General features: G+C 36.4%; 1 protein-coding gene across 1 annotated transcript; it reads right to left on the bottom strand.

Annotated features, from left to right (window-relative positions):
• Positions 1-7,569: 7,569 nt before the first annotated feature.
• On the bottom strand, positions 7,570-23,963 carry LOC129253838 (glutathione synthetase-like). The gene is made up of 10 exons (XM_054892266.2): positions 23,421-23,963; positions 21,781-21,856; positions 19,803-19,954; positions 16,294-16,416; positions 12,350-12,517; positions 11,176-11,245; positions 10,087-10,278; positions 9,210-9,291; positions 8,263-8,455; positions 7,570-7,960 (listed from the first exon to the last, which is right to left on the bottom strand). Exons 1-10 carry the CDS (start codon positions 23,684-23,686, stop codon positions 7,786-7,788), a joined length of 1,497 nt encoding a protein of 498 aa, XP_054748241.2. The 5' UTR covers positions 23,687-23,963; the 3' UTR covers positions 7,570-7,785.
• Between the last annotated feature and the right edge of the window lie 684 nt (positions 23,964-24,647).

Below are 24,647 nucleotides of genomic sequence, written 5' to 3' on the forward strand. Positions count from 1 at the left end.
TTTTTATTTAGCGCTGGTACTTTTTCGCGTGCAGGAAGGAGGAGTATTTCGAAAAAAAATAAAAGTTATGTTTTTGTTTTACCTTCAATAATTTTGATTGCCAATAGATTGTCCAGTACTGTCTACTCTTTTGCACTGTTATGCAGCGAAACCATTGGCTAGTGGCTTACTGAGTATAGGTCCTAGGTGTGACATCTTAGCAAAAAATACTTGTTCTTAGAAATATGTAGTTCTAGATACACTGCAAAAACTCCGGTGTTGATTTACTACTATAGCCCGGAATCCTGTAGTATTGAATCCAGAGAAGTATTAAAACAACACTAGTTTGGAATCAAGCCGATGCTGTTTTAATACTTATTATTGGTGTTTTAAAAACACCTATCTGGTGTTAAACCAATGCCAAACTGGTGTTGTTTAACATTTCTCTGGTGTGGACATTCCGGGCTGGTGTTAAATCAACACCGGTGTTTTTGCAGTGTACGAATCGGATATAAACAGAGAAATTACAGCATTGCTCGGATATATTGCTCTTTTTTTTCATTTTCATTGTCTTTCTCTTTATACATTTAACTAGATTTACGCTCGAGTTGTCATCCCGTTGTAGTTTAGTGGGTTTTTATGTTATTTTTTATTTATTTATTTATCTTCATTTTTATTATTATTATAATTTTTTTGGGGGGATGGGTTCCACTATGATAGGAGACTGCACTCTACAAGCTCAGCTTTTAGCAGCCTCCTCCATTCCCAACCTGTTTTTTTTTATTATCTTGATTTTTATGTATATAACATTTTTCATTGGCGTCTCATTGCTTATATAATTAAGTATGGAACAAAACATATTGTAAATGTTTGAAATAAACGAACCGAAATAAAATGAAATATAAATAGAAAATGCTAGCATCGTCGAGTAGCTCATCTAGATTTCATGTTCTTTATTTCATCCGTGATCTACCAAGGACCCGATTAAAATCCCAATCTAACCCCGAAAATAAAGTCTAGGAGAGAGAGAGAGGGGGGGGGGGTAAAATGTGACTTAAAAGCTGTAAAACACTGACATCGTTGTGTATGTCCATAGAGGACCATACCTGATGTGTTGAAATTACACCCTTGAGCAGATTGAACATAACACCAAAGAGTGTAAAAGAAACAACCAAAGGTGATGAACTAACACCAAATTAAACACCTTAGAAAATTATTGGTGTGGTATTCTATGTACACCAATCAACACCACAGCTTTTGCTGTGTATTTATTTCTTTCTGTTCAGTGTTGTTTATTTCCTCTCAGCATAAAAAATGAAATATGTACAGGAATTATAAATAATATTGGAGAAGAAAGGAAACTACAGAAAAGTTTGTAAAAAAAACCCTGTCAATAGAAGTTCCCAATTAATTGAATTAAAATTAAATGTATATATAATAACGACATTGAATAAAAGTACACACAGCATAAAAAAACACCAGAAAACATACAAGAAGGGGTGCGGTAAACGTGTAAGATTTCGGCAAGAAGAAAACACAAATTACCTCACATATTCATTTATATTCCTTTTCAACTTAAATTTAAAAGACGTTATTGTTTAAGTACTTAATTTCATCGGGGAGATTATTCCAAATGCGTGGGCCATATAGTGCCTTAATTAATTTAGGAGAATATGTGTTTTAACCTTGGGATAATGACATTTATTACTTGAACGAGTATTGTGAATATGAACGGAATGATTTATTAAAAACATGGGGATATTTTACAAGAATTATGTTATAAATAGTACGAAATATCACTGATGCTATATCTGTAATTTTGGGAAGAAATAACAAGGGTCGTGAAGGAGCTCTAAAAGGGGAGTTTGTACAGATTCTTCAAATTTTATTTTGCAATTAATGAAGGGGTTTCCAATTTTGTTATTCTAGCATTTATCTCTACACCATTGAATTATGTTATGAATAGTACGAAATATCACAGATGCTATATGTAATTTATGAATGTCATATTTATTTAGGGTTTTGAAATAAAAAAAAGTTCGTGAAAGAGATCTTTTGCAATTCATGAAGGGATTTCAATTTTGTTATTCCAGCATTTATCTCTACACCATTGATTCGATCGCGTGGCCTGAGGCAGTGACGTGCTAACAGTATACTAAAGAAAGGACACGTAAAACACATTAATCCCGTAGTTAAAAAAAAGGCACCATGTCGGTTGTTTTTTTTATTTACCAAGTCCTTTGTACAAAAAACAATTGTAAACACTTCAAAATACCACAAAAATATACATTTAATATTTTGTGTATTTTCAAGCACATAGTGCTTATATAATGAATGAAGAAATTGATAAAGTATTTCAATTTCTACAATTTTAAGCTATATACAATTCAGATGATACCACATATAGATATATAACACTACAACTCAGCACAAAGATACATTCAATGAGGTTTTTTTAAACAGCATGAAAGTTGCTCGTATCGTAAACAAAAATACATTAAATGTTGTGATTCAAAGGCACAGCTGAAAAGGATCTATTTCGAATAAAATTTGTATAAAAACACTTCCAATACATAAGGAAAAATATTGCAATTTTTCTCAAATTGGATAATTGACTTTCAAAAGATATTTTCCTCGTAACTTCGTAAGTATTCGATAGCAATAAACAAAATGACCAAATTTTGATGACGGTGACTTGACGAACTTCTATTTCCTAATTCAGTGACTCGCAAAACTTCAGTTAGGCCTAACCACGTATGATTTACGTTTGACCAATCATAAAGTAGGACTCTTACTACATGTAGTATGTGGAACAAGATATATCTTAGGCCTACTGATTTAGTATTGCAAATACAAATATAGGGACCGATATTTCCTCATATAAACTCGCAGGGAATCACACACATGCGCGCGCGCACACACACACAAGTAGCAAAATAACATCAATATAGTTAATATAGTACTTCAGCATTGTACGTCAACAATAATATTAAGGTTGCCGCCATAGAGATAGTATATATCTCTATGGTTACCGCACACCTTACAATTGGTATGCCACCCGATATTGGAATAAAACGTAGTAGAATTTGATGTAATTATTGAGACATGAAATATCTTACTGTGTAATGTTAATAATCGAACGAATACCTAATATGTTCAAATACGTGACTTTGCTATATCATCCTTATTAGAGTAAAAGCAAATCACATAGTCGTAATGACGTCATAGCAATCGTACGACTGCCTACGACATGAAACTAATTTGGCCTTTACTCCAATATAAAGGCTTGCAATCATCCAACGTTATTATATTAGTATTCTTTCAGTTCATTTCGACCACAAATAAAAGTTCATTTTCATTCACATTTTTCAGAAAATGAGAAATATGCGAGTTGTTCCAATCGGACCGTAGACCAGTCGTAAGATATGCGGTGTCCTTACGGCTATTATATGCATTCCTGATAAGGCACATTATTTTCGGCTATTCGACCCCTATATATTATAGCCATCCCACAATATAGACTCCTGCTGATGCTTGGGGCTCATAAATAGTACTGTCTGTGCAATATTATTTTCATGACATGCCGCATAATTCAATCAATAGTCCCAACTGTCTGTGCAATATTATTTTCATGACATGCCGCATAATTCAATCAATAGTCCCTGATAAAATAGATGAACAAATCTATTTAAAATGTACAGTATTTCTTTCATACGACATGAAACAAAACTTCATATTAAGGCCCGTATTTTGAAATCTAGATTAACTAAGACCACTTGTAGTATTTATTTTGGGTTTTTCAGAGCTTTAATGGAGAATAAAACCATTCTTTTTATCATCCCCGAAGTGACCGCCAAAATTTGCTGTCAAATTGAATCTTTCATGTTTGCGACCAGAGTTTAAATTAACCCTAAGTTTAGAATACGGACCTAAGTGCCTTCTATATGATATTTCTACTTAACGTATAACAGATAAAATCCGCGTTCATCCGAACGATAATTTGTTTTAATCGAAAATAACAGTCTTAAACATTAAACATTAAATGTAGATTAACAATAGCACGTCATGTAAACTTACTCTGCAGTTACATAAAGCATATATAACACGTGACTTCGACGAAATAACAATGTGATAATATTTACAACACGAAAAGTTGTACAATGAACGTGATTCAACATAGACCTGCATTCATATTTTTTCTCTCTCAACTATCATAATCTATATTATGAAGAAAACAAAGAATCAGGATATTTCACGAAGTTTAGAGACTTACTTTCTGGACATACAGCTGTACTTATTTGTCACAAATGTTAATCGTCTTCCAACATAATTTTACGCTTCAGACTAATTAACTTGAAATGAAGAAAAAAGATACTCATTCATATCTATCTACCTACTAGCCTCTTTGTTACTATTCCTTACACGACATAATATCCATTGCCTGAGATAGATTGAAGTTATACCATGATTAAAATAATTGAAATTCTTATATAAAACGTATTTATAAATAAAATATAACAACCGCGCGCCGACAATATAATATGTTTTTAAAATTCAATTATATTATTGCACTGGTGCGTATGCTGTGAGATAAAAAATAAAAAAGAGGTGTATACCATTAATTTAATATTAAAATATGACAAGTATAGGCGTATATATATTCATTTTTCTTTTCTTTTTTCTTGTTTCCGTATATAGATGGCAATAATCGATGGCTGTCATATTCTTCTAGAACTTTTTTTTTCATATACCTGTATAATGTTGCCGCCATACTCCAAAACCAAACCGATCCACACAAAATAATGCAATCATTTTCTTCAGTCTGGGAACTAAATTATTTTTCCTACATTTTCGCCCCGTCGGCGACAGAATTTGGGTTCTCTTTGGGTTGAATTTGCAGTTCTCTTTTTTTATATAGGGTATATTTAAAACAGACGACTTAATAAGCGCTGAAGGCATTTATTGCGTTTGTAGCACCACGAAGTTTTTTTCTGTAATCACAGAGGCGTCGCCCCACCAATGAAAATATCGTTTTGCCCCCCCAATAATTCCGCATGTGCAACTAAAAAACAAAATAAGATTGTAATGCTACACTGAAATCAGCTAGCGAGATTGAGATACCAACTCGATTTTGATTTTAAATCGTTCTCAAAATGTCTGCTTTTCAGATTGGAATATAAAAATTTTCAGCTCGCGCTTCGCGCTCGCATCATTTCTGTGAAAACCCATACTTTTCATGATTAAATAGGTGAATAGAATGTCCTGTTTTCAGTTCTAAACCTCAAAAGAACTCCCACTTCGATTTGCAATAATCTTTTGTTGGATGTATATCTTGTCAGTGGCGTACCGTGGGTCACGGCATTGGGGGGGGGGGGGGCACCAGCAAAAGTTTTTAGTCACTAAGTGAGCGCGCGACGCGCGCCCAGCTGCCAGGTTTACCTAATAGAGACATTTTAAGGACAGTGCCATTAAACGGATATGTCTCTCACTGGTCAAATAATGCGAGCGCGAAGCGCGAGCTTAAAAATTTTGATATTTAGACCTAAAAAGGGACATTATAATCAATCTCTTGTAATCATGATATGTACCTGTCTCGCTAAATAATGCGAGCGCGAAGCGCGAGCTGAAATTTTTGTAAATATTGACCCCAAAACAGGAAGATTTTAAGGACTATATTTTAGGAATGCATTAAGAGTATACACATCTCACCATAGTCATCTAATGCGAGTGCCAATAAGCGCTTGCTGATTTTGTTAGAATTACATCTAAACATGCACATAAAGCACTTGTAATCATGATTAACATACCCATCTCACTAATCAAATCTTGCGAGCGCGAAGAGCTGAAGAGGGGCATTTTAAGGCTTGTTTGTAGAAATTCACGAAGACCATACGTAGTTCACTAACCAAATGATGCGAGCGCGAAGCGCGAGCTGAACATTTTTGATATTCAGATTAGAAAGAGGGACATTTAAGGACTGATTCTAGGAATCCATGGAGAGCAGACATATTTCACCAATCCACTACTGCGAACGTAAGCACGGACAGGAAATGTTTTATATCAAGACCTTAAAGATTAGAAAGAGGGACATTTAAGGACTGATTCTAGGAATCCATGGAGAGCAGACATATTTCACCAATCCACTACTGCGAACGTAAGCACGGACAGGAAATGTTTTATATCAAGACCTTAAAATGGGGCAATCACTTTAAGTAGTCATGAAAAAGAAGCATACTTTGTAAATAAAACAATAACTCGAAGTGCGAGGAAATATATTTGGCAGTTTGGTGTATATTGACTTGAAAACGGGAGGTTTTAGTATAACAGGATGATATATCTCGGTAAACAGACAATGCGAGCACCAGGAACAATGAGGACATAGGCCCTGAGCAAATTACGTTTCATAAAGTTATGAAAAAAAATGTTTCTTATGTAATATAACATAACATAATTATGAAATAATATAACATTATAATGAACAATAATGTCTTCTTTCCCACTTCGTTTCTCTTCCTTTCTCCCTCTTTTTCTCCTTTTCCCCGTTTTTTTTTTTTTTTTTTTTTTTTTTTTGGTCAGCCGATTGGGGGGGGGGGCACGTGCCCCCCCATGCCCCCCCCGTAGTTACGCCACTGTATCTTGTTCTTTATTAAAAGCGTCCATTAAACTGTCTTTTTTTTCCAGATCTAAATATAAAAATTGTTCTTCTAGATACCAATCTTAATCATTGGTACCAAAAATGAAGCTTTCAGGTCAGAATATAAAGAAATTTCAGCTCGCTCTCTAGTGAGATACATGTATCTATCCTCCTCATGAGTTACTTCAAACAAACCTAAACAGGTACAATTTTCCTGTTTTCATGTCATACTAAAAAATTTCAGCTCACGCTTCGCGCTCGCATTGTTGGTGAGGGTGAGATATGTGTCTCTTTCTCGTGAGTCATATATATATATATATATATGCAAATATATAAAATATAGGCCTATGTGTGTGTGGGTGAGTTTGTTCGTTTTGTGTGATCAAGCGCCTTTGGAACGTTGATTCATGATTTTGCCCCCCCAATCTGAAAAATGGATGGACGCCCCTGTGTAATAGCCGTGACTTACGATGCAATGGTAATGATTTTTCTCAATTATTCTAAATATAAGTATATTTATTTTCTTGTTAATGCATATTGGAGACTGGTATTGTATATGACGATGGTCTACGGCGTATACGAGCATCAAAAGATGTCTTGCACGCGGGCATAGCCATACAAAGGCTGTGTGGAGATCGGAAATATATCGTACATAATACCGGTCCTCTCGGCCTCTGCGCATAGATTATACGATACCATACGTTTTCGTGCCGAGATCTATAGACAGAGCTCGGTACTGTAGACTTGCAATCTTTTCATGCCCCAAGGAAAATCTGCATTAATGTACGAACACCGTACGATTATCGCAGAGTCCCTTCAGTGTCCCAACAACTGACAAAAAAAATCTTGAACAAAATATATATATTATACTGTGTAATCATAATCATATATATATATATATATATATATATATATATATATATATATATATATATATATATATATATATAGGGGAATTACTTCTCATTAAAACTTAGATGGCAAGATACCCGGAAGGGAAAAGGCCTGTGAAGTCATAGATAATCAAATAGCCGGACACAATTTCTCTCTGCAGACAGCTAAATACTTAACATTGGAAAATTAGTAGATTACTATAGTAGACGAATGGGAGTTGTCCTCTCCAAGAATTTAATCCCGAACATCTCATATCTTCAAGGTTGAAGTTTTTGAGTTTAATGTTCGCCAAATCCATTCTGGGTTGCTGCAGGACAGATGACCTCTGCAGATGATAGATAGGGTGTGTCTAGGAACCCCGTCCCGACCATCAACCCTCCTTCATCGAGTTTAATGTCTTTAGTACGGTACAGGTATCCGGTTGCCTTGTTGAACACCACTTCATTGTTGTAACTGTAAGAAAACGTTGGATTATGATCAATTTCGAGTATGGTAAATTGGACACAAGTAACCAGAAATGTATTATTTTCTTTTGTGTAGTGTCAATCAATATTGATGGGGGGGGGGGCAAACAGTGTTTTATCAAATACTCTCGTTTAACCCCCCCCCCCGCGCCCCTTCTCTCATTGGTATTACATGAAAATCAGAAAACTATCTTAACAGGGGCCCGTTGCATAAGCAGTTGCAAACAAACAAAACTTGAATTTTGCATCAGGCCCTTGAACAATTTCAATTCCCTTAACTTGTTTTCCTACCTTACTAACGTTCCGAAAGGACCGAACTCGCTGGCCACAGTCATGAGTTCTAGATCCGAGCTTCCGCACTTCATGCAATAGTTATGATTGACCGGAGAGTTGAACCTGTCCATTAGCATGTACGCCGCCCTCTCCGGTGATCCACGAAGCTTCACCAGCGCTTCCTTCATCTTTTCCCCGAACAAATTATTACCTGCGCCAAATAAATAGCGCATAAACATTGTTGGTCGGTGAACATTCTTTTATCTGTTCCTTCATGAAAATCCAAGTATTTGGAGGCAATCAATAGATGCCTACAGATGAATCCATCTACCAATCTATCATTATCTTCTTCTGTTTTTAAATGTTAACAACGTCTCTCCACTCAATACTATATTTTACCATAACAATCTTGCAACTTTACTCCACTCGACTCCCGTTCTCGACATTCCCTTCCCCCGATAATTCTGGGCCTGCCTCTATTCCCCTCTACGTCCCTCTCAAAAGAACCATTTACGAGGCTTTGACGCTTTTTAAAACTGGCCACAGTAGTTAGATTTTCTAAGGAAGAAGCAAATTAACATATACAACATTTCTTGCAAACATTAAGTCTTATCTGGATAAGCCCTCTCGATTTCAATATCGAGAAGAAAAGGGAAATCGGACGACCAAAGCGACCCAGTCAATACTTGAATCGCTCGTCAGATTTTTCAATTTGGCGTCCGATACTAATCTCTGACCCAAACTTTTCATCGAGAACGTATGTCATGTCAGACTTAAGACTCCAGACCCAACATTCTTCTTAAAATTATGAATTTAAACTATACTTTCAGGTTCCAGAAGATGAACTGCCTACTATGACCCTACCAATAAATCAATTCGCCAGCTTAATAATCTGTTATTAACAAGTTGATTCAAATGCTACAGTCACAACGAAGTGGGTTTCGCCGATGTGACAATGTTATTACCTCCTCCTTCCCTCTGTGGTTTCATGACGTACTTCATCGGGTTTGCAATAGCTCTCTCAGCAGCCTCATCACCAGCAGGTGTCTGTGAATAGAACAAAAAATTCAATTGTTTATCTAAAAAAAAGAGAAAATAGATTTTGTATTCCGTTTCGAGAACAAACAAAAAAATCTGGAAATGCCGCCGGTGATTACATATCAAGGACCGAATTCGTAAATGGATGTCTATTTATTTTGGATTGGTTTCTCAATGGTGAGAGTGTTTTTTCAGACTATTTTTGCTTTATTTTTTTTTTATTCAAGGTATTTATTTTTCAATTTGTTCAAAGAAATAGCATGAGGCAAAGTGAATATATTTAAAAAATAACATTGAACGTTCGATTCTATTTATTTCATGGATTTAAATGAATCTATTTTGGCGGTGGTCATAGTGACCAAACCAAATGGCATTGAGAATTAACATTTAAATCGGAATGAGGATTTGAAAATAAATCGTAAGGATTCAAATTCAGTCCAGAGTTTATCAGGACAGTAACCACTGAAAATATAATCGCTGTGAATTGTCATTATCATCTTCATAAGCATCAGCATCATCATCATCGCTTTAATATTCATTTTAATCTTCATCTTCTTCTTCATCATCATCATCGTTGTCTTCATCGTCATCAGCACCTCCGCCATTGTCTTCACCATACACATAGTCATCATCACCATCATATTCACCATTATCATCATTATCATCATCACCATTACCATCATATTCACCATTATCTTCATTCATCAACACTATCGTCATAATCATTCACCATCATCATCATCATCATCATCATCATCACCACCATCATCATCAAAGATGATAATACGTCTCCTGGTTACTTACAAGATCTAGAGTATAGTGTCCTGTAAATATGCTTCGCACATCATCGACTCTCTGTTTTCCTTTAATGAAGAGTTCGATAGATCCAGGGTCGTAAAGAACTTGTTGAATCTTTTTGGTCCCCGCCAACTGCATAGCCACAGATGGACACACGGCTGCCCTCGACCTTTCACCAATTAACCTGGCATTCCACTCCTAGAACAGAAATTTGAAACAAATTACAAGTTTAATATTATGAAAAAGTCCTTCTTCCAATAATGAATTCAATAAAAGAACAAAGAAGCCCCAGGTGGGTGTCTCATTAAGCTGTTCGTAAGTTAAGAGTGACTTTAAGAACGACTGGTGAACCGTTCTTACACACTAAATAATCACCAATGAACATATAATGGTGAATGTCATTTACCACAAGAAAGAATCACCAATCGTTCGTAAAGTCACTCTTATATTACGAACATCTTTATGAAACGGCCCCCGGGAAACCATGACAGACACATCTATTAAAGGTTTGTTCACATCTAATGTAGATTATGAAATGGTCATAACATTTTTTAATGAAATATCTTCGACTAAAACATGTTTTGAAGGAATACATGTTTATGTTTAATACAACTAGTGCATCAATCTGTGTAAATGACACCATTCAATTTTACCTATTAACACATTGATCCTTACCACCTATAACATCATCATAATAACCGTAAACACCACCACCATCACCACCACCACCATCCCTATGACCATCATCATCACTATCACCACCACCATCATCACTAACAACATTACCAACATCATCATCATCATCACCATCATCATCACCATCATTATCATTATCATCATCATCAGTCATCATCATCATCATCACCACCACCATTATCATCATCATCATCACCATCACTATCACCATCATCATCATCACCATTACCATCAACACATCATCATCATCATCATCATCATCACCATCATCATTACCACCACCACCACCACCACCTGGAGATAATGCTGGTGCTGGCCATGATGATGACAATGTTGATGAGGAGATCATCACTTTGATACATAATCATCACTAACATGAGAAAAATAAACAAATCATACCAGTTCTGTCGGATAGTCTATCGGTGAATATCCTGTTCGAAAATAGAGTATCGCAACTTCCATATCATCTCTGCAAAGAAAAATAAGCATAAGATAGTATAGACGACACCGACGCGCGAACATCCAAACGCAGAGAACTAAAAACACACAAAAATGAAGACAATAACTTAACCTCTTTGAGAGCCAATTAAAATGTAAACTTCCAAAACTCCATAATTGATTTTACGTGTTAATTGTCGCCTTTTATCATCTGCATTTTGGATATATATTGATTGTGTTTCCACTTTCTGGCACACGAACGAAGTTATCATTCACTCGAGAGAAGAAGAGACACATTTGTTGACAAATATAATGCCCTAAGAGACGAATTAAACTACCTCTGAAGTTTGCATGAAATAGAACCAATCGATGTATGTATTTTTTCGCTCCACTTTTAAAGCCCTGGTCCCGACCGGCCATACATGCAAGTGCGTGCTGTCTACTTGCAAAAACGTGGAAAACTTTTGGGGATCCGTACGTCGATGAGTATACCGCCTCCGTACGGATTTGGCAGCACTCAGACACGACGTAGTTCCTTTACTGTATATGAGGAACTTTCGCTGGCTATGGATTCATTCCCAGTACGGGTGGTGTTCGTGCCCTCTACTGCAAACGTTCATCGCACCTACAAGCACTTCCAACTTTCGAGTGAGCAAGGACGCCGTGAGTCAACAGCACGTCTAAGTACAGGCTCTGAACGATAACGAGGCAATCGGACGGAAATCGTAATTGTGGTTGTAAGCACAGTACGCAACCGCTCACGGCCGTGGGAGTGACGTCAGTTGACGTATTCTCTCCCTTCTCTTGCCACTCTCTCCTTACCTTTTTTCAGAAAAATGTGGCGGCCATGCCCCCCCCCCCCCCCCAAAAAAAAAAAAACGTACGGACTAAAAACACGCACAGTGGATTGGGACCAAGGCTTTGAGGAATTTAGTTGGGTACTGTTTCAGGACCTCTTTTGTTCAAGGTTGATACATCAGGTGTACAGTGAAGTCTCATATCATACTGATTGTATGTCATTGGTGGTCTGGTGTCGGGTTCGTGTGTGTGACTGTGTGACTTTTTCATGAGGTTCATTTCGTTTGTCTACTAATCAAATATGAGGGGGGGGGCGGATAAAATTGGACAAACTCACATGAATAATCTTCTCTCGTCTCCCCGTAGTTCGGCTCGTTCGCCTATCTCTGGTAGTGTCCTTCTAATGACCTTCACCCGATCATCCAGGTCCTTGATACCGTACTCCATCCATCTCTGATCAAATTTATTGCTCTCTTCCGGTCGTACAACAAATACTATGACGGCTCTATTGTAAATTGGGCGAACAGGAAAGAAGGAAGATCGCAAAGAAACAATAAAATACAATTTCAAAATGTTAATGATGTTGATGACGACGATGCTAATGATAAAATAGTTCCATTCATTTGAGAAACGTCATTGGCTCGAATTGATTCCTATCACCAAATTCTGGTTTGTCAAATCTACGATCTAGCAGTACGGTGTATATCATCGGCGGATCCAGGGGGTGGCGCAGGGGGCGCGCGCCCCCCCCCCCCTAATATTTGAGCGGCGCCGCTCAAAAAAAAAGTAAAAAAAAGAAAAGGCGTGCGTCGCTTGAAAAAATAAAAATAAAGGAAAGAAAACTACCTTTTTCTCAACAACTTCGCCGGTAATAGCAGTGCGCTGCCTGCATATAACTGGTGCCAATTAAGAATAATCAGCGCCACCTTAATCTAAATCGGCGCCGGGCAAGAATAATCAGCGCTATTTGGTTATAAATCGGCGCCAGTCAAGAAAAATCGGCACTGCCAGAGTCTTAACCGGCGCCAATCAAGGATAATCAGCGCCACCTAAATCTAAATCGGCGCCATCTGGTTATAAATCGGCGCCGGTAAAGACAAATCGACGCTGCCTGAGTTCTTAACCGGCGCCGATCAAGGATAATCGGCGCCAGTCAAGAATAATCAGCGCCACCTAAATCTAAATCGGCGCCAGTCGATTATGAATTGCCGCTGCCTGAATCTTACGTGACGTCTGTAAAAATAATCAGCACTACTTGTTTAAATCGGCGCCGGTCAAGACAAATCGGCGCTGCCTTTGTCTTAACCGGCGCCACCTAAATTTAAATCGGCGCCGGTCAAGAATGATCAGCGTCCCCTGGTTCCAATAAATAGGCGCCGGTAGAATAATGAAGAAGGGCCTATATTGCCAACCAAATCTTGATCGGCGCCGGTAAAGAATGATCAGCGGCACCTAGCTGGTTATACATTTGATTGTTGAATGGTCATAACGAATAACAAAGCTTATCGCATGCCCTTACAGAGTGGACTGGGCGGGACAGTTGCCCCCAGATGTCATGAAATCTTTAATTTGTTGTTTTAAGAAATCCCAGAATCATACAAAAGTGTAGAGCAAATCCTTTAATGTTGATCTTATTTTCCAATGCTTAAGGACGTTCCACAGTTAAAATGATATCCATGTCATTTTCAACAAACTTCGCACATACATGTAGATATTTTAGAACCTGAATTCGAAATATGCAAAAATTAACATAGGTCCATGTGCTTGATTTTTTGCTATGGAGCTTCAAAGTTCACCCGAATGAATGTTCTTACGGATTGCACATTCAAAGGAATTTGGCATTTTTAGACCTCGCAAGATCACTACAATGAGTTTAAACCTCTATTACTCAGTCAAAATACATGAAAAAGTCATCAAATTTCGCAAGAGAGTTAATAAGTGTATCGTTAGAATGGAGAATCTATTTATAGTGCTATTTGTTTGCAATTTTAAGTCTAACAGCACTGTCAGTTCTTAAAAATGGCGTAAAACATAACAAAAACCCAATCTAAAAAAGTGAAATTTCAATAACAAACTACAAAAGTACAATAAATGCTGCACTTTATTCAAAATCCATGGCATTTACACCAAAATTTGCAAAGTTGTAGAGGAAGGTATACCTAAGAGGTGCAAACATTAAAAAATAGGGCTTCATGTGCTTGTTTTCAAACTATCAGCATTTTCATTAGAGCAAATGTGCTTTTTAAAACACCAAAAATGCGCCAAATGCTTTGTATCTATGAGAAGAAAAAATCAAAACCACTCTACCATTTATTCAAACTCGGGGTCATATTCGTGATTTTTGGCAGCACTGCAGAGTAAAGTATTTTAAAATTGTAGATGTTTTTTTAAATGGTCCACGGAATAATTAAAGTTTTTTAGCTTCATAAAATAACGCATCGGATCTGCAGTTAGAGTGCAGATGATGAGAAAAATCCATTCATACCCACAGCTAATTTATCACCTGTTCATCCATTGTGACGTCAGCGCGCAGAGTGTAAAATATGCGCAGATCATAATGCGCACAAACATAACTGTGGAACGTCCTTAAGTAAAAAAAAAGTCAGTCACTTTTCTTCTTTACACATTCCACATTGTGCCACCTCTATGGCCTTTAGTGTAAGACAGCTACTCTAGTGTTTTATGAAGATGATTTTATATTTTAGTCCAAAACGTTGCTTATATATATACCGGGAGTGTATAATTACGCAACCATGCAGACGTATATTCGTTAGACCTTAAACCACTAAATATCATTTTCAATGTATTATTAATACAGTTTGTCAATACCTTTGTTTTAACGTTTAAATGTTAGCGCCACAAAATTTGATTTATTTTCATCTTCCATTAAGTTAAATATTATTCATCTGATCACTCAGGAAGAAGTTTAAAACAAAGATAACGATACCTATAAAACTGGAGAACTTTTTCCAAAGCTCTGTCTTGAAAGATCTCTTTCTGAATTCAGCTCATAAGCATTATATCCAGTTTCATCAAAGTAATTAGATAAAAATTACTCATCATTACAAATTGCATTAGATTTAGTGAAAACCATCACAATATATAATTCTGTATATAGGCCTAAACATCATGTACATGAAAATTGAATGATGATATATAAACCTGGATTGGTGATGTATTACAAATGATTCATCATGACTTGTAGTATCATTGTATATGCAGTGGCGTCGATCCTGGGGGGGGGGGGGGGGGCAGGGGGCGATCGCCACACCAATGAAAATATTGGGTTTGGGGGGCAAACATATCGTTTTGCCCTCCCCCAATAGTTCCGCATGTGCAAAAATAAAATAAGATGGTAATGTTACACAGAAATCAGCAACTGAGATAGAGCTACACAACTCGTTCTTTATTTAAAGTCGTGCAAATTGTCCGCTTTTCAGATTGGAATATAAAAATTTTCAGCTCGCGCTTCGCGCTCGCATCATTTCTGCAGCAAAACCCCATACTTTTCATGATTAAATATATGTGAATAGAATGTCCCGTTTTCAGTTCTAATCAAAAGAACTCCCGCTTCGATTTGCAATAATCTTTTGTTGGATATAATCTTGTTCTCTGTTAAAAACGTCCATTAAACTGTCATTTTTTCAGCTCGAAATATCAAAATTTTAAGCTCGCGCTTCGCGCTCGCATCTATTGTTTTTTTTAGATACCCATCTTAATCATTGGTACCAAAATGCTTAGAATATAAACCTTTCTGGTCAGAATATAAAGAAATTTTAGCTCGCCCTCGGCACTCGCATTATCTGTGTAGTGAGATATGTATCCTCCTCATGAGTTACTACAAACAGTCCTAAACAGGCACCTTTTTTCAGGTCAGTATACTATAAAAATTTCAGCTCGCGCTTCGCGCTCGCATTAATTTGTTGGTGAGATATGTGTCTCTATCTCATGAGTCATATCTATATGTATATATATATATATATATATATATATATATATATATATATATTATATATACATATACACCTTTTTCAACATTTTCTTTTATGGCGCCGGTGAAGTGCAAAAATGTGTGCGCCGCTCGGCAGTGCGCCCCCCCCCCCCTTTCGCAAAAATCTGGATCCGCCTATGTATATATATATATATATATATATATATATATATATATATAGTGAGGCCATAATAAATTGGTTTCGCATCTGATTCCGTTTTCGATTACATTTTTTTGGCGAGGAGAGTGGATATTTTCCAGCAAAGTCGAGAAGAATGTTGGTAACTTACTTTGTTTCTCCGTATAGTCGCCACGTCGTCACCATCCCATCTGCTACCCCTTCCATTCCATAGTTGCCTGGTACACGATCTAATACCTTCTCTCTACTCATACCAAGCTGCTCTAAACTAAACCTTCAATTTAAGAAAATAATTACAAGAAAGATAGCACATTAACAGCGATGACAATGACAACAATAATAAAGATAATTAAAAGAAGAATAATGATACCACTACTACGATTACTTTTACTGATGACGATGATGATAAATGATAGAAAGAAATAATGATTAGATTTTCCGAAATAATTAGATTTTTTTTGGTACGAATTAATCATGCTAAGTTACTCATAAATCATAATTTTTGCTCTAATCCCCCCCCTAGAGTTCTAATTTTGGGCTTTAATATTCTTTATACCATTTCTAACAATTATAAATGGAAAAAAAATCGGGTTAAAAAAATGAATTTCTTATGTATTTTATTATTTTATGAATTTCTCATGTATTTCTTTGTTTTTTTGACCTTCTGTTTTTCTTTATTTCTTCGACAAATTCATAGCAGAACCTTTTTGAAGCATATTAAGCAAAAATCAATTAATTTCAGCTAATGAAAGTATAAATAATCATATCTTTATGAATAAGATGAGAAAACTCAATTTACATTGACTTTGTACACAAAATCACGTTTTGGAGCAATTTTTGGTCTGACATGCACCTAATGTTGCGTAATTTTGCAACCGCATACCCGGGCATCATAAATTTGGTCCCAAAAGATGCGCAAGACTTCAAAGTAAAATTTCAGCGAGTGACACAGTTGAAAATTTTCGCGCAGCGGATTGGTTGCGGAAAATCTCGAGGGGGGTTAATTCAACAACCACCCCCCGACGGTTTTAGGGTTAAAAATATAAATTATGATAATAAATTAAATGATAAATGTTGATCACTATCATCATCGTCGTCGTTGTCGCCACCATCTCTATGTGTTTATTTACTTGTATCACGTGGCAGTAGAAATGCCTCCAGCTATATAGAGTCAATTCATTTCGAATCCAAGTAACATGTTTCCGCGTTAGTTTTTATTGATTTGAGTCAACCCTCAATTCATGCCTGTCTCTCCAATTCAAATTAACTAAGAAATCCTAGTCAATTTTAGTCAGATGATACTGACTATCAGCTGAAATTATTCCAAGTCAAATTTCATTCCAGAAATTAAATTTGCCCATTTTAGGAGTGTTTTAATTTTTATTAATTTTTTATTTTTTAATCATTAATTAATCTATTTATTTATTTTTGAGATATATATATATATATATACATATAAATATATATATATATTGGCAAATAGAGGTGTGGTTCTCTCTCTTCTACATTTGGTGCCAACATCGACTCCCATCCCCTTCTTTAAAAAGAATCCTAGGTTCTCCCACTGGGGCAGTTAGTTCATTCATGATTCGATTATACTCATATCATCTGTCGCGTTGAGACAGGGTGACCCAGATGAAAGATGATAGATTTCAACAGATGGCTATATTTCGTAATGTTGTTTGGCTTGGTGCCTCAGTTTTGATGCTCAACTCCCTGATGCTACCTTTTTTGCCATTGTGACAATAATCTCCGCCCCCTTCGGTCTTAGGACCCATATCTTTCCAATGCATACATTTATATAAATTCATATGGAATCGTTTATGGTGATAATTCAATGACCGCACGTGATAAATTCAAAAAGAAAAAGCAAGAAAAAAATCTAAACAAGTGGAACGCCTCTGGCAGTCTCGCCTGTATCAGGCGATTCGATATAGCAGCAGTGCTGACTTTGAAAACAGCTATTGAATAATTATTCACAAAAGAAAACACTCATATGACAATAAAATACTATGTCCATTGACCCATTATGAACCTTTGACCATGATCACGAGGCCTAAGACGTGTGCAAAACATACTTGATTACCCTTATGTCTATGTTTCATGAACAGCATGTATAAACCCATGAACCTTCTAAGTTATGATGAAAATTCCAAAAATACCCCAACATTATCAAAGTTCATTATCAAAGTTCATTGACCCTAAATGGCCTTTGACCTTGGTCATGTGACTTGACACTCAGGCAGGATGTTCAGGGATACTTAATTGCTCTTATGTCTAAGCATGAACCTACTACACCATGGTCTAAGTTTCATGAACTAGATCCATAAAATGTTATGATGACAGTTCCACAAATACTCCACATGGTCAAAGTTCGTTGACCCTAAGTAACCTTTGACCTTGGTCATGTGACCTGAAACTAAGGCAGTATCTTTTACCCTTATGTCTAAGTTTCATGAACTATATACTTTCTACGTTATGATTATATTTCAAAAACTTTACCTTGGTTAAGATTTCGATGTTGATTCCCAAACATGGTCTAAGTTCATTGACCCTAAAATCCTGACCTTGGTCATGTGACCTGAAACTCAGTCAGGACTCAGGATGTTCAGTAATACTTGAATACCCTTATGTCCAAGTGTCAGGAACTAGGTCCATATACTTTCTAAGTTATGACATTTCAAAAACTTAACCTTGGTTAAGATTTCAATGTTGACGACGCCGCCGCCGCGCGCCGCCACGGCGCCGTCAGAAAAGCGGCGCCTATAGTCTCGCTCTGCTATGCAGGCGAGACAAAAACGATTTCGGCCTAAATCATATATTTTGTCGCAATTCTGATCTGATCAGCTTCTCGTAAAAAAAACGCGCAAAGCTTTAAAGACTATTCGATAACATACTCCATATATCATTTATGTCATTGGCTACCATTCACTCAAGTATTTTGTTTGTAATAGCTGCATGCCCCCTGCATTTTTGACACTCTATACGTGTTTATGTCCTCGTTATGTTTTATTCAGTTATCAACGCCTTTCGTCTCAAATCGTCACAAATGATAATAATTGGATCATGTAGCATATTTAACTGTTGTTAACTTCCTATTTGACTTGTCAATAAATCTAGAAACTCCAGCATAGGGGAAAAAACACAAAGAAAACCTACATATTCATATAGTTGTAATAGAAAATATTAAATAATAAGAATAGTGTTTTTATAGCCTGTCATCTTTGATATAATTACGAAAAGTAAAAGTTGGTTTGGACATTCCAACACGGGGCAGGAGGTGGGTGGACGCCATAAATACCCCCAGTGGTGTAGTAAGAGATATTGAGGCATTCTATAGAAAATTGGGAAATATGCTTGGCATCTTCGCGCGATCATATATGATCCTCTTGTCCCGACAAGGCAGCAGGAGCGCACTTTAAAGGTACCATGTTGAGTTATGACAACATTTATCACCCATCTCTGCAGTATTAGTGGTAGCAGAAATTCTTTGTTGTCACTAGCGTAGAAGGGGTGGGGTTGGGTGGGGCTGAGCGCCCCCACCTGACATGTTTTTTCCCTTTGTTGTTGCCAGAATTCGGGTATTTTTACGGGGATGTGCTTCCCGAGAGGGGATGAACACTTAACTCTTTTTGCTTGTCATCATATTTCCATACTTACCTATGTACATCGACTAATCTTGTACTAAGAGCCGGACACCCTGCTGCTATTGTGTTAATCTCAACCATGGATAGGTCCAGGAAAGACTCCTCATCGATCTCCTTACAACAGTCTAGCATATAATCGGTCCGGTTGATGCATAAAGTTACTGGCTGTCATGAAACAATATCAAGAGAAAATGCTGAAAACAGATGTGGAATATTTTACCAATCATTTTACTTTTATTATCGTTGTTAGGATTATTATCATTTTTGCATATTTATGTAGAATTATTATTATCATTATTATATTAACGTCATCATCGTCATTATTACCATTATTGTCGAGGGCCTTATTCATTGGTATATATGGAAAACGGTGACGGTTTGGGTTATGATTGGCGCCGAGACGATTGCCCCCAACAAGTGGCGTACAGATGGGGGGGGGGGTTTGGGGGTGCTTGACCCCCCAAAAAAAATTTCATGACCAAGAATTTAAAGGAAAGAAAATGTAAGAGAGAAGGGCAAAACATGATATTTTTCTAATATTATGTCTAAATTCATTACGAAATAAGATTTTTGTAATAAAATGTTGAAATTTTGCTCGCTCGCTTCGCTTTCACCCCTCATTTTTTTGCTCATTACACCACTGCCCCAACGATAATATTAGGAAGCAAACGTTTATTTGCCCTTCCCCAATAATTTCGACAACTTGGAAAAAAAAAATTCAAAGCATTGGAAAGCACTATAAAACCATTAAACTTGGCCTAAAAAATACTACTAAACATACAAAAATTTCATTTTCAACAGAATACTGTATTTCAATTTGGTAAAGATTTGGAGAAAATTTCAATATTTTCACCCCCCCCCCTCCCAAACATGGATCGACAACCCTCGGTTATGGTTACAATTAGGCTACAGTTTATTCATGCTTATATAGGTAAGAGTTTTAAAGATTGTCTTCCTTGAGCACCTGATGTTTGTAAGCTTTATAAATATGAAATTAATATTTTGATAAATGGGTGTGGGAAACAGGCACGGAAAACAGGTCATGGAGTAACCATGGAGATGCGTTTCTACGTCCTTCTTTGGAACAACTTTTGTCCCCGTTTTGTCGCTACAAAAACAGCCATAGTTGGACAATATAGCATAACTCTAGTCTCCCGCTTCAACACAAATTTCAACCCACTCACAACCCTGATAACTGCCAGTGTTTCACGCTGTCGTTCTGAATTATCGTCCAGAATAAACCGATATTATGTCCAATGGTCCGAGTCGGATCTGTCATGGAGAATCAGCTTGGCAAGTCAACAAGGGGCGGGGGCCAAAAACAAACTGACAACTTCACATTACAGACATGGATGGTCTATCAATTACCTATGGTCATAGCACATTTGTAACATATTGCTAACTCTCATTGACTGTTTTTAAAGGCACAGCTGATTCCCTGGGCCGCACCATCATGACTTTGGCTCAAGAAATAGTTTAGTTTGGGAATTTTCAGGACTCACAGACACTTCAATTAAAGCTTGCACTTGGCAACATGCTTGGAGATCAATATTCAAGGAAATTATCAACGGCTAAAAAGTGTGATCAATATTTAAATATTGTATTAAAATGGCATAAACAAACAGAACAACACGACACTATTATAGAACCATGGAGCAAGGATTTCAGCGTCCATCGAGTCCCTTTGGTTCTATTTCATTCCTGCGTTTCTCTTCATTTATGCTATTTTACTCTGATGTATGTTGTTAGTATCTTGTAAGCGCTGCTTTACTTTTATTGTACTGAATGAATGAATGAAATAAAAAAAATCATGCCACAAAAAAATAACCAAAGTTCCCGACGGACAAAATATACTGAAAGATACTTGAGTGACACATAATTATTAAGAAAAGCAATCAAAGATACACAAAAGGAATTGTATGAAAATAGATATGTCCATGAGTAAGATACTTCAATGTACAAATATAAGGAAGTTCATGAGAAATACATACCTTGAAGCAGCCTTCCTTTTTAACCTGTAAATGCATCTCATAAAGCCGTCTTGTGAACTCGTCAACAGGAACAACACTGCCAATTACACAAATAGATTTTAATATAGCTTTCATTATCTATTCATTGCCTAAAGAGATATTTGAAATTAAGGCGTATATTTTGAATATACAACGTGGCAGGGATGTGATCGAAACCGGCCTCGTGGACAAATTTTGCCGACCTTGGCCTCGGCCCGAGTCATGCGTTCAGAGTCTGTGGGACGGTAGACTGACCACTAAAAGAATGATTAACTTGATAAAGGTAAAAAAAAAAAAAAAAAGCAGGGATTTTAAATCCTGTGCAATAGCCACTCTATGCAAGATACAATTTGAAATTAACCATAAATAATAATAATAATCATAATAATACTAATACTAATAATGATAATAATAATAATAATAATAATAATAGTTATAATAATAATTATAATAATAATAATAATAATAATCAATATGTTACTACAAACTGCAAAGATATATCACAAAAAATGTATAACTATCAAAATGGCTTAACGCTTTAACGCAATAGTTTAGAGCAAAATAGGGAGTTGCAGTGAATGTCAAACAGCTTTTTAATTAAATTAACATTGGAATAGATACTAAAAGGTGTTTATTAAAGAACTATCATGAAAGAAAAAATATTTTGCTATTAATTCAACCATATTTACTGCAACTCGTTTAGGATTATTACATCATTGGCATCTGGATTCATTAATTTCACTCATGCATGTGGCGCAAATCAAATTTTTACATCACAACAAATAATGTCTCCTAAATATGATCCAAGTGTAAACACATACCAGATACAAAAAATAATCAAATTATTTTGGGGAAACACTCTTTCAGGACATGAGATATCTGTGGTCTGGACATGTGTTTACCCCATGAAATTTGTGATTTGTTTGGTGTAGGCCTATAAGAATAATTCATTATTATCATTACTATTATTTCTGATTGGAACATGATTTTTTAACCAAATAATCATAGTTTTAGGGAGGCTTTCATGAAACGTTTTATTCAGCAAAATTTTCACTATTTTTTTTTATTAGCCAATCAGATACTAGGAGCAGCTAAGATTTACAGTAGTGTAGAACACCTATCAGGATATTTCATCAAAACAATGACTCCAAATGGGATAAGCATTTGAAGTTACCATAGATTCCTAACACATTGAAAAGGACTTTAATGAGCGAAAATGACGTAAAAGGGCAATCATGTACATATGTATTCTATTACCATGAATATTTTCTGTTCAAATAATATAAATATGATATTGCTCATCGTGGAACTGTGATATCGCAGCTTTAGAAGCTGATAAACAAGATAAAATGCAGAGATCGACTCACAGTTATGATAAAAATAAAATTAAGATATTCTACAGTTCTATATATTTCAAACCTGGCAAAAAAAATATATAAGCCCAAAAGGCAGACCCATGACATCAGATCTCTCACTGTAAAATATAAGACAATTGTTTTAATTAATTGAAATGAATGTCATTCATTTCTTATGTTGATTACTTTCACTTGACTTTTCAATACATTTGCACTTGATAGTTTATGATTATTTTTTTACTCATTCACTTTAGAATGTAGTCCTACCTTTTAAGTGCTGCATATAGGAATTCATCGTCTTTGCTGATCCCCAGCATAAGGAGATTAATATCGGTCTGTAACTGCATTGCCTTGTTGTAGAGAAGTCTTGGGAAGGTGGATGGGAGCAGCGTAATGGGTCCATGTATCGTCTGGTGTTTGGAGGGGCGGATTAGTACCCCCATTGCATACGCCCGATCCTTCATGTCCTCCGCTAACTCTTCCAGTTCATCCGTCGAGAGCGGTAGCTCAACCGCAGGGTGTAGCTCCACCATTCTTGTTGATATCTACTCCACTTGCCAAAGACTCCTAGAAGAGTTTAATACAATTGGATATTGGAAGGGGAGTGGGAAGGTAAATAGCCTACGTTTGAATTAATATGCCTAGAAGAAGATACCATACTCGAGAAGCGAGACGACACGTGAATGCACACAAATAACATTCAACACCGTGATGAAAGGTTACTTGAATCACTTGTATTGATTTCACGAGAGTGGAACTAAGTCAAGGTTCCAGGGTGGATCCAGGTCTGGGCGCCGCCCAAAAAACCGTGAAGACTTTTAATCCGGACTTTCCGCATTAGGAGTACTCTCTACTACGCACCAATTCCTTTGAGAGGATTTTGTCGATAGTTGGTGGACCGGGACAGCGTCAGAAGCTCTTGACTCTGGACAACATTATATTTGCAATTGTTCTTCCGCAGCAAACATTAGGAATCGGATAATGCTGTCCCAGTCCACAAACTTTCGAGAAAAGCCTCTCAGCTCTCCATATTGAGTTTAATTGCATTTTCAAAGGAATCGATGCGTTGTAGAGAGTTTCACAGTAGTGAAGGCGAAAACTCCCATTTTCTTCTTCTTCTTCTTCTTCTTTTTCTTCTTTTTTCTCTTCTTTTTGTTTGGTTTATTTCCTTGGAGGACCTATTCGACCAACACGGTCTACCCTTCTCTTCTTCTGCCCCCTTCCTCATCAAAAAGATACGGATGGATCGCTCTATTTAGAGCCAATATTATGATTGCTCTGTTCTTTCTTAAAGGTCAAGTCCAGCCCAGAAAAATGTTGATTTGAAAAAATAGAGAAAATTCAAACAAACATAACTCTGAAAATTTCATCAAAATCGGATGTAAAATAAAAAAGTTATGGCATTCGCTTATTTTTCACAAAACAGTGATATGCAGTCGATGGTGTCCATCACTCACTATTTCTTTTGTTTTTTATTGTTTGAATTATACAATA

The sequence above is a fragment of the Lytechinus pictus genome, chromosome 2 (genome assembly GCF_037042905.1).
Source record: "Lytechinus pictus isolate F3 Inbred chromosome 2, Lp3.0, whole genome shotgun sequence".
NCBI classification, from domain to species: Eukaryota; Metazoa; Echinodermata; class Echinoidea; order Temnopleuroida; family Toxopneustidae; genus Lytechinus; species Lytechinus pictus.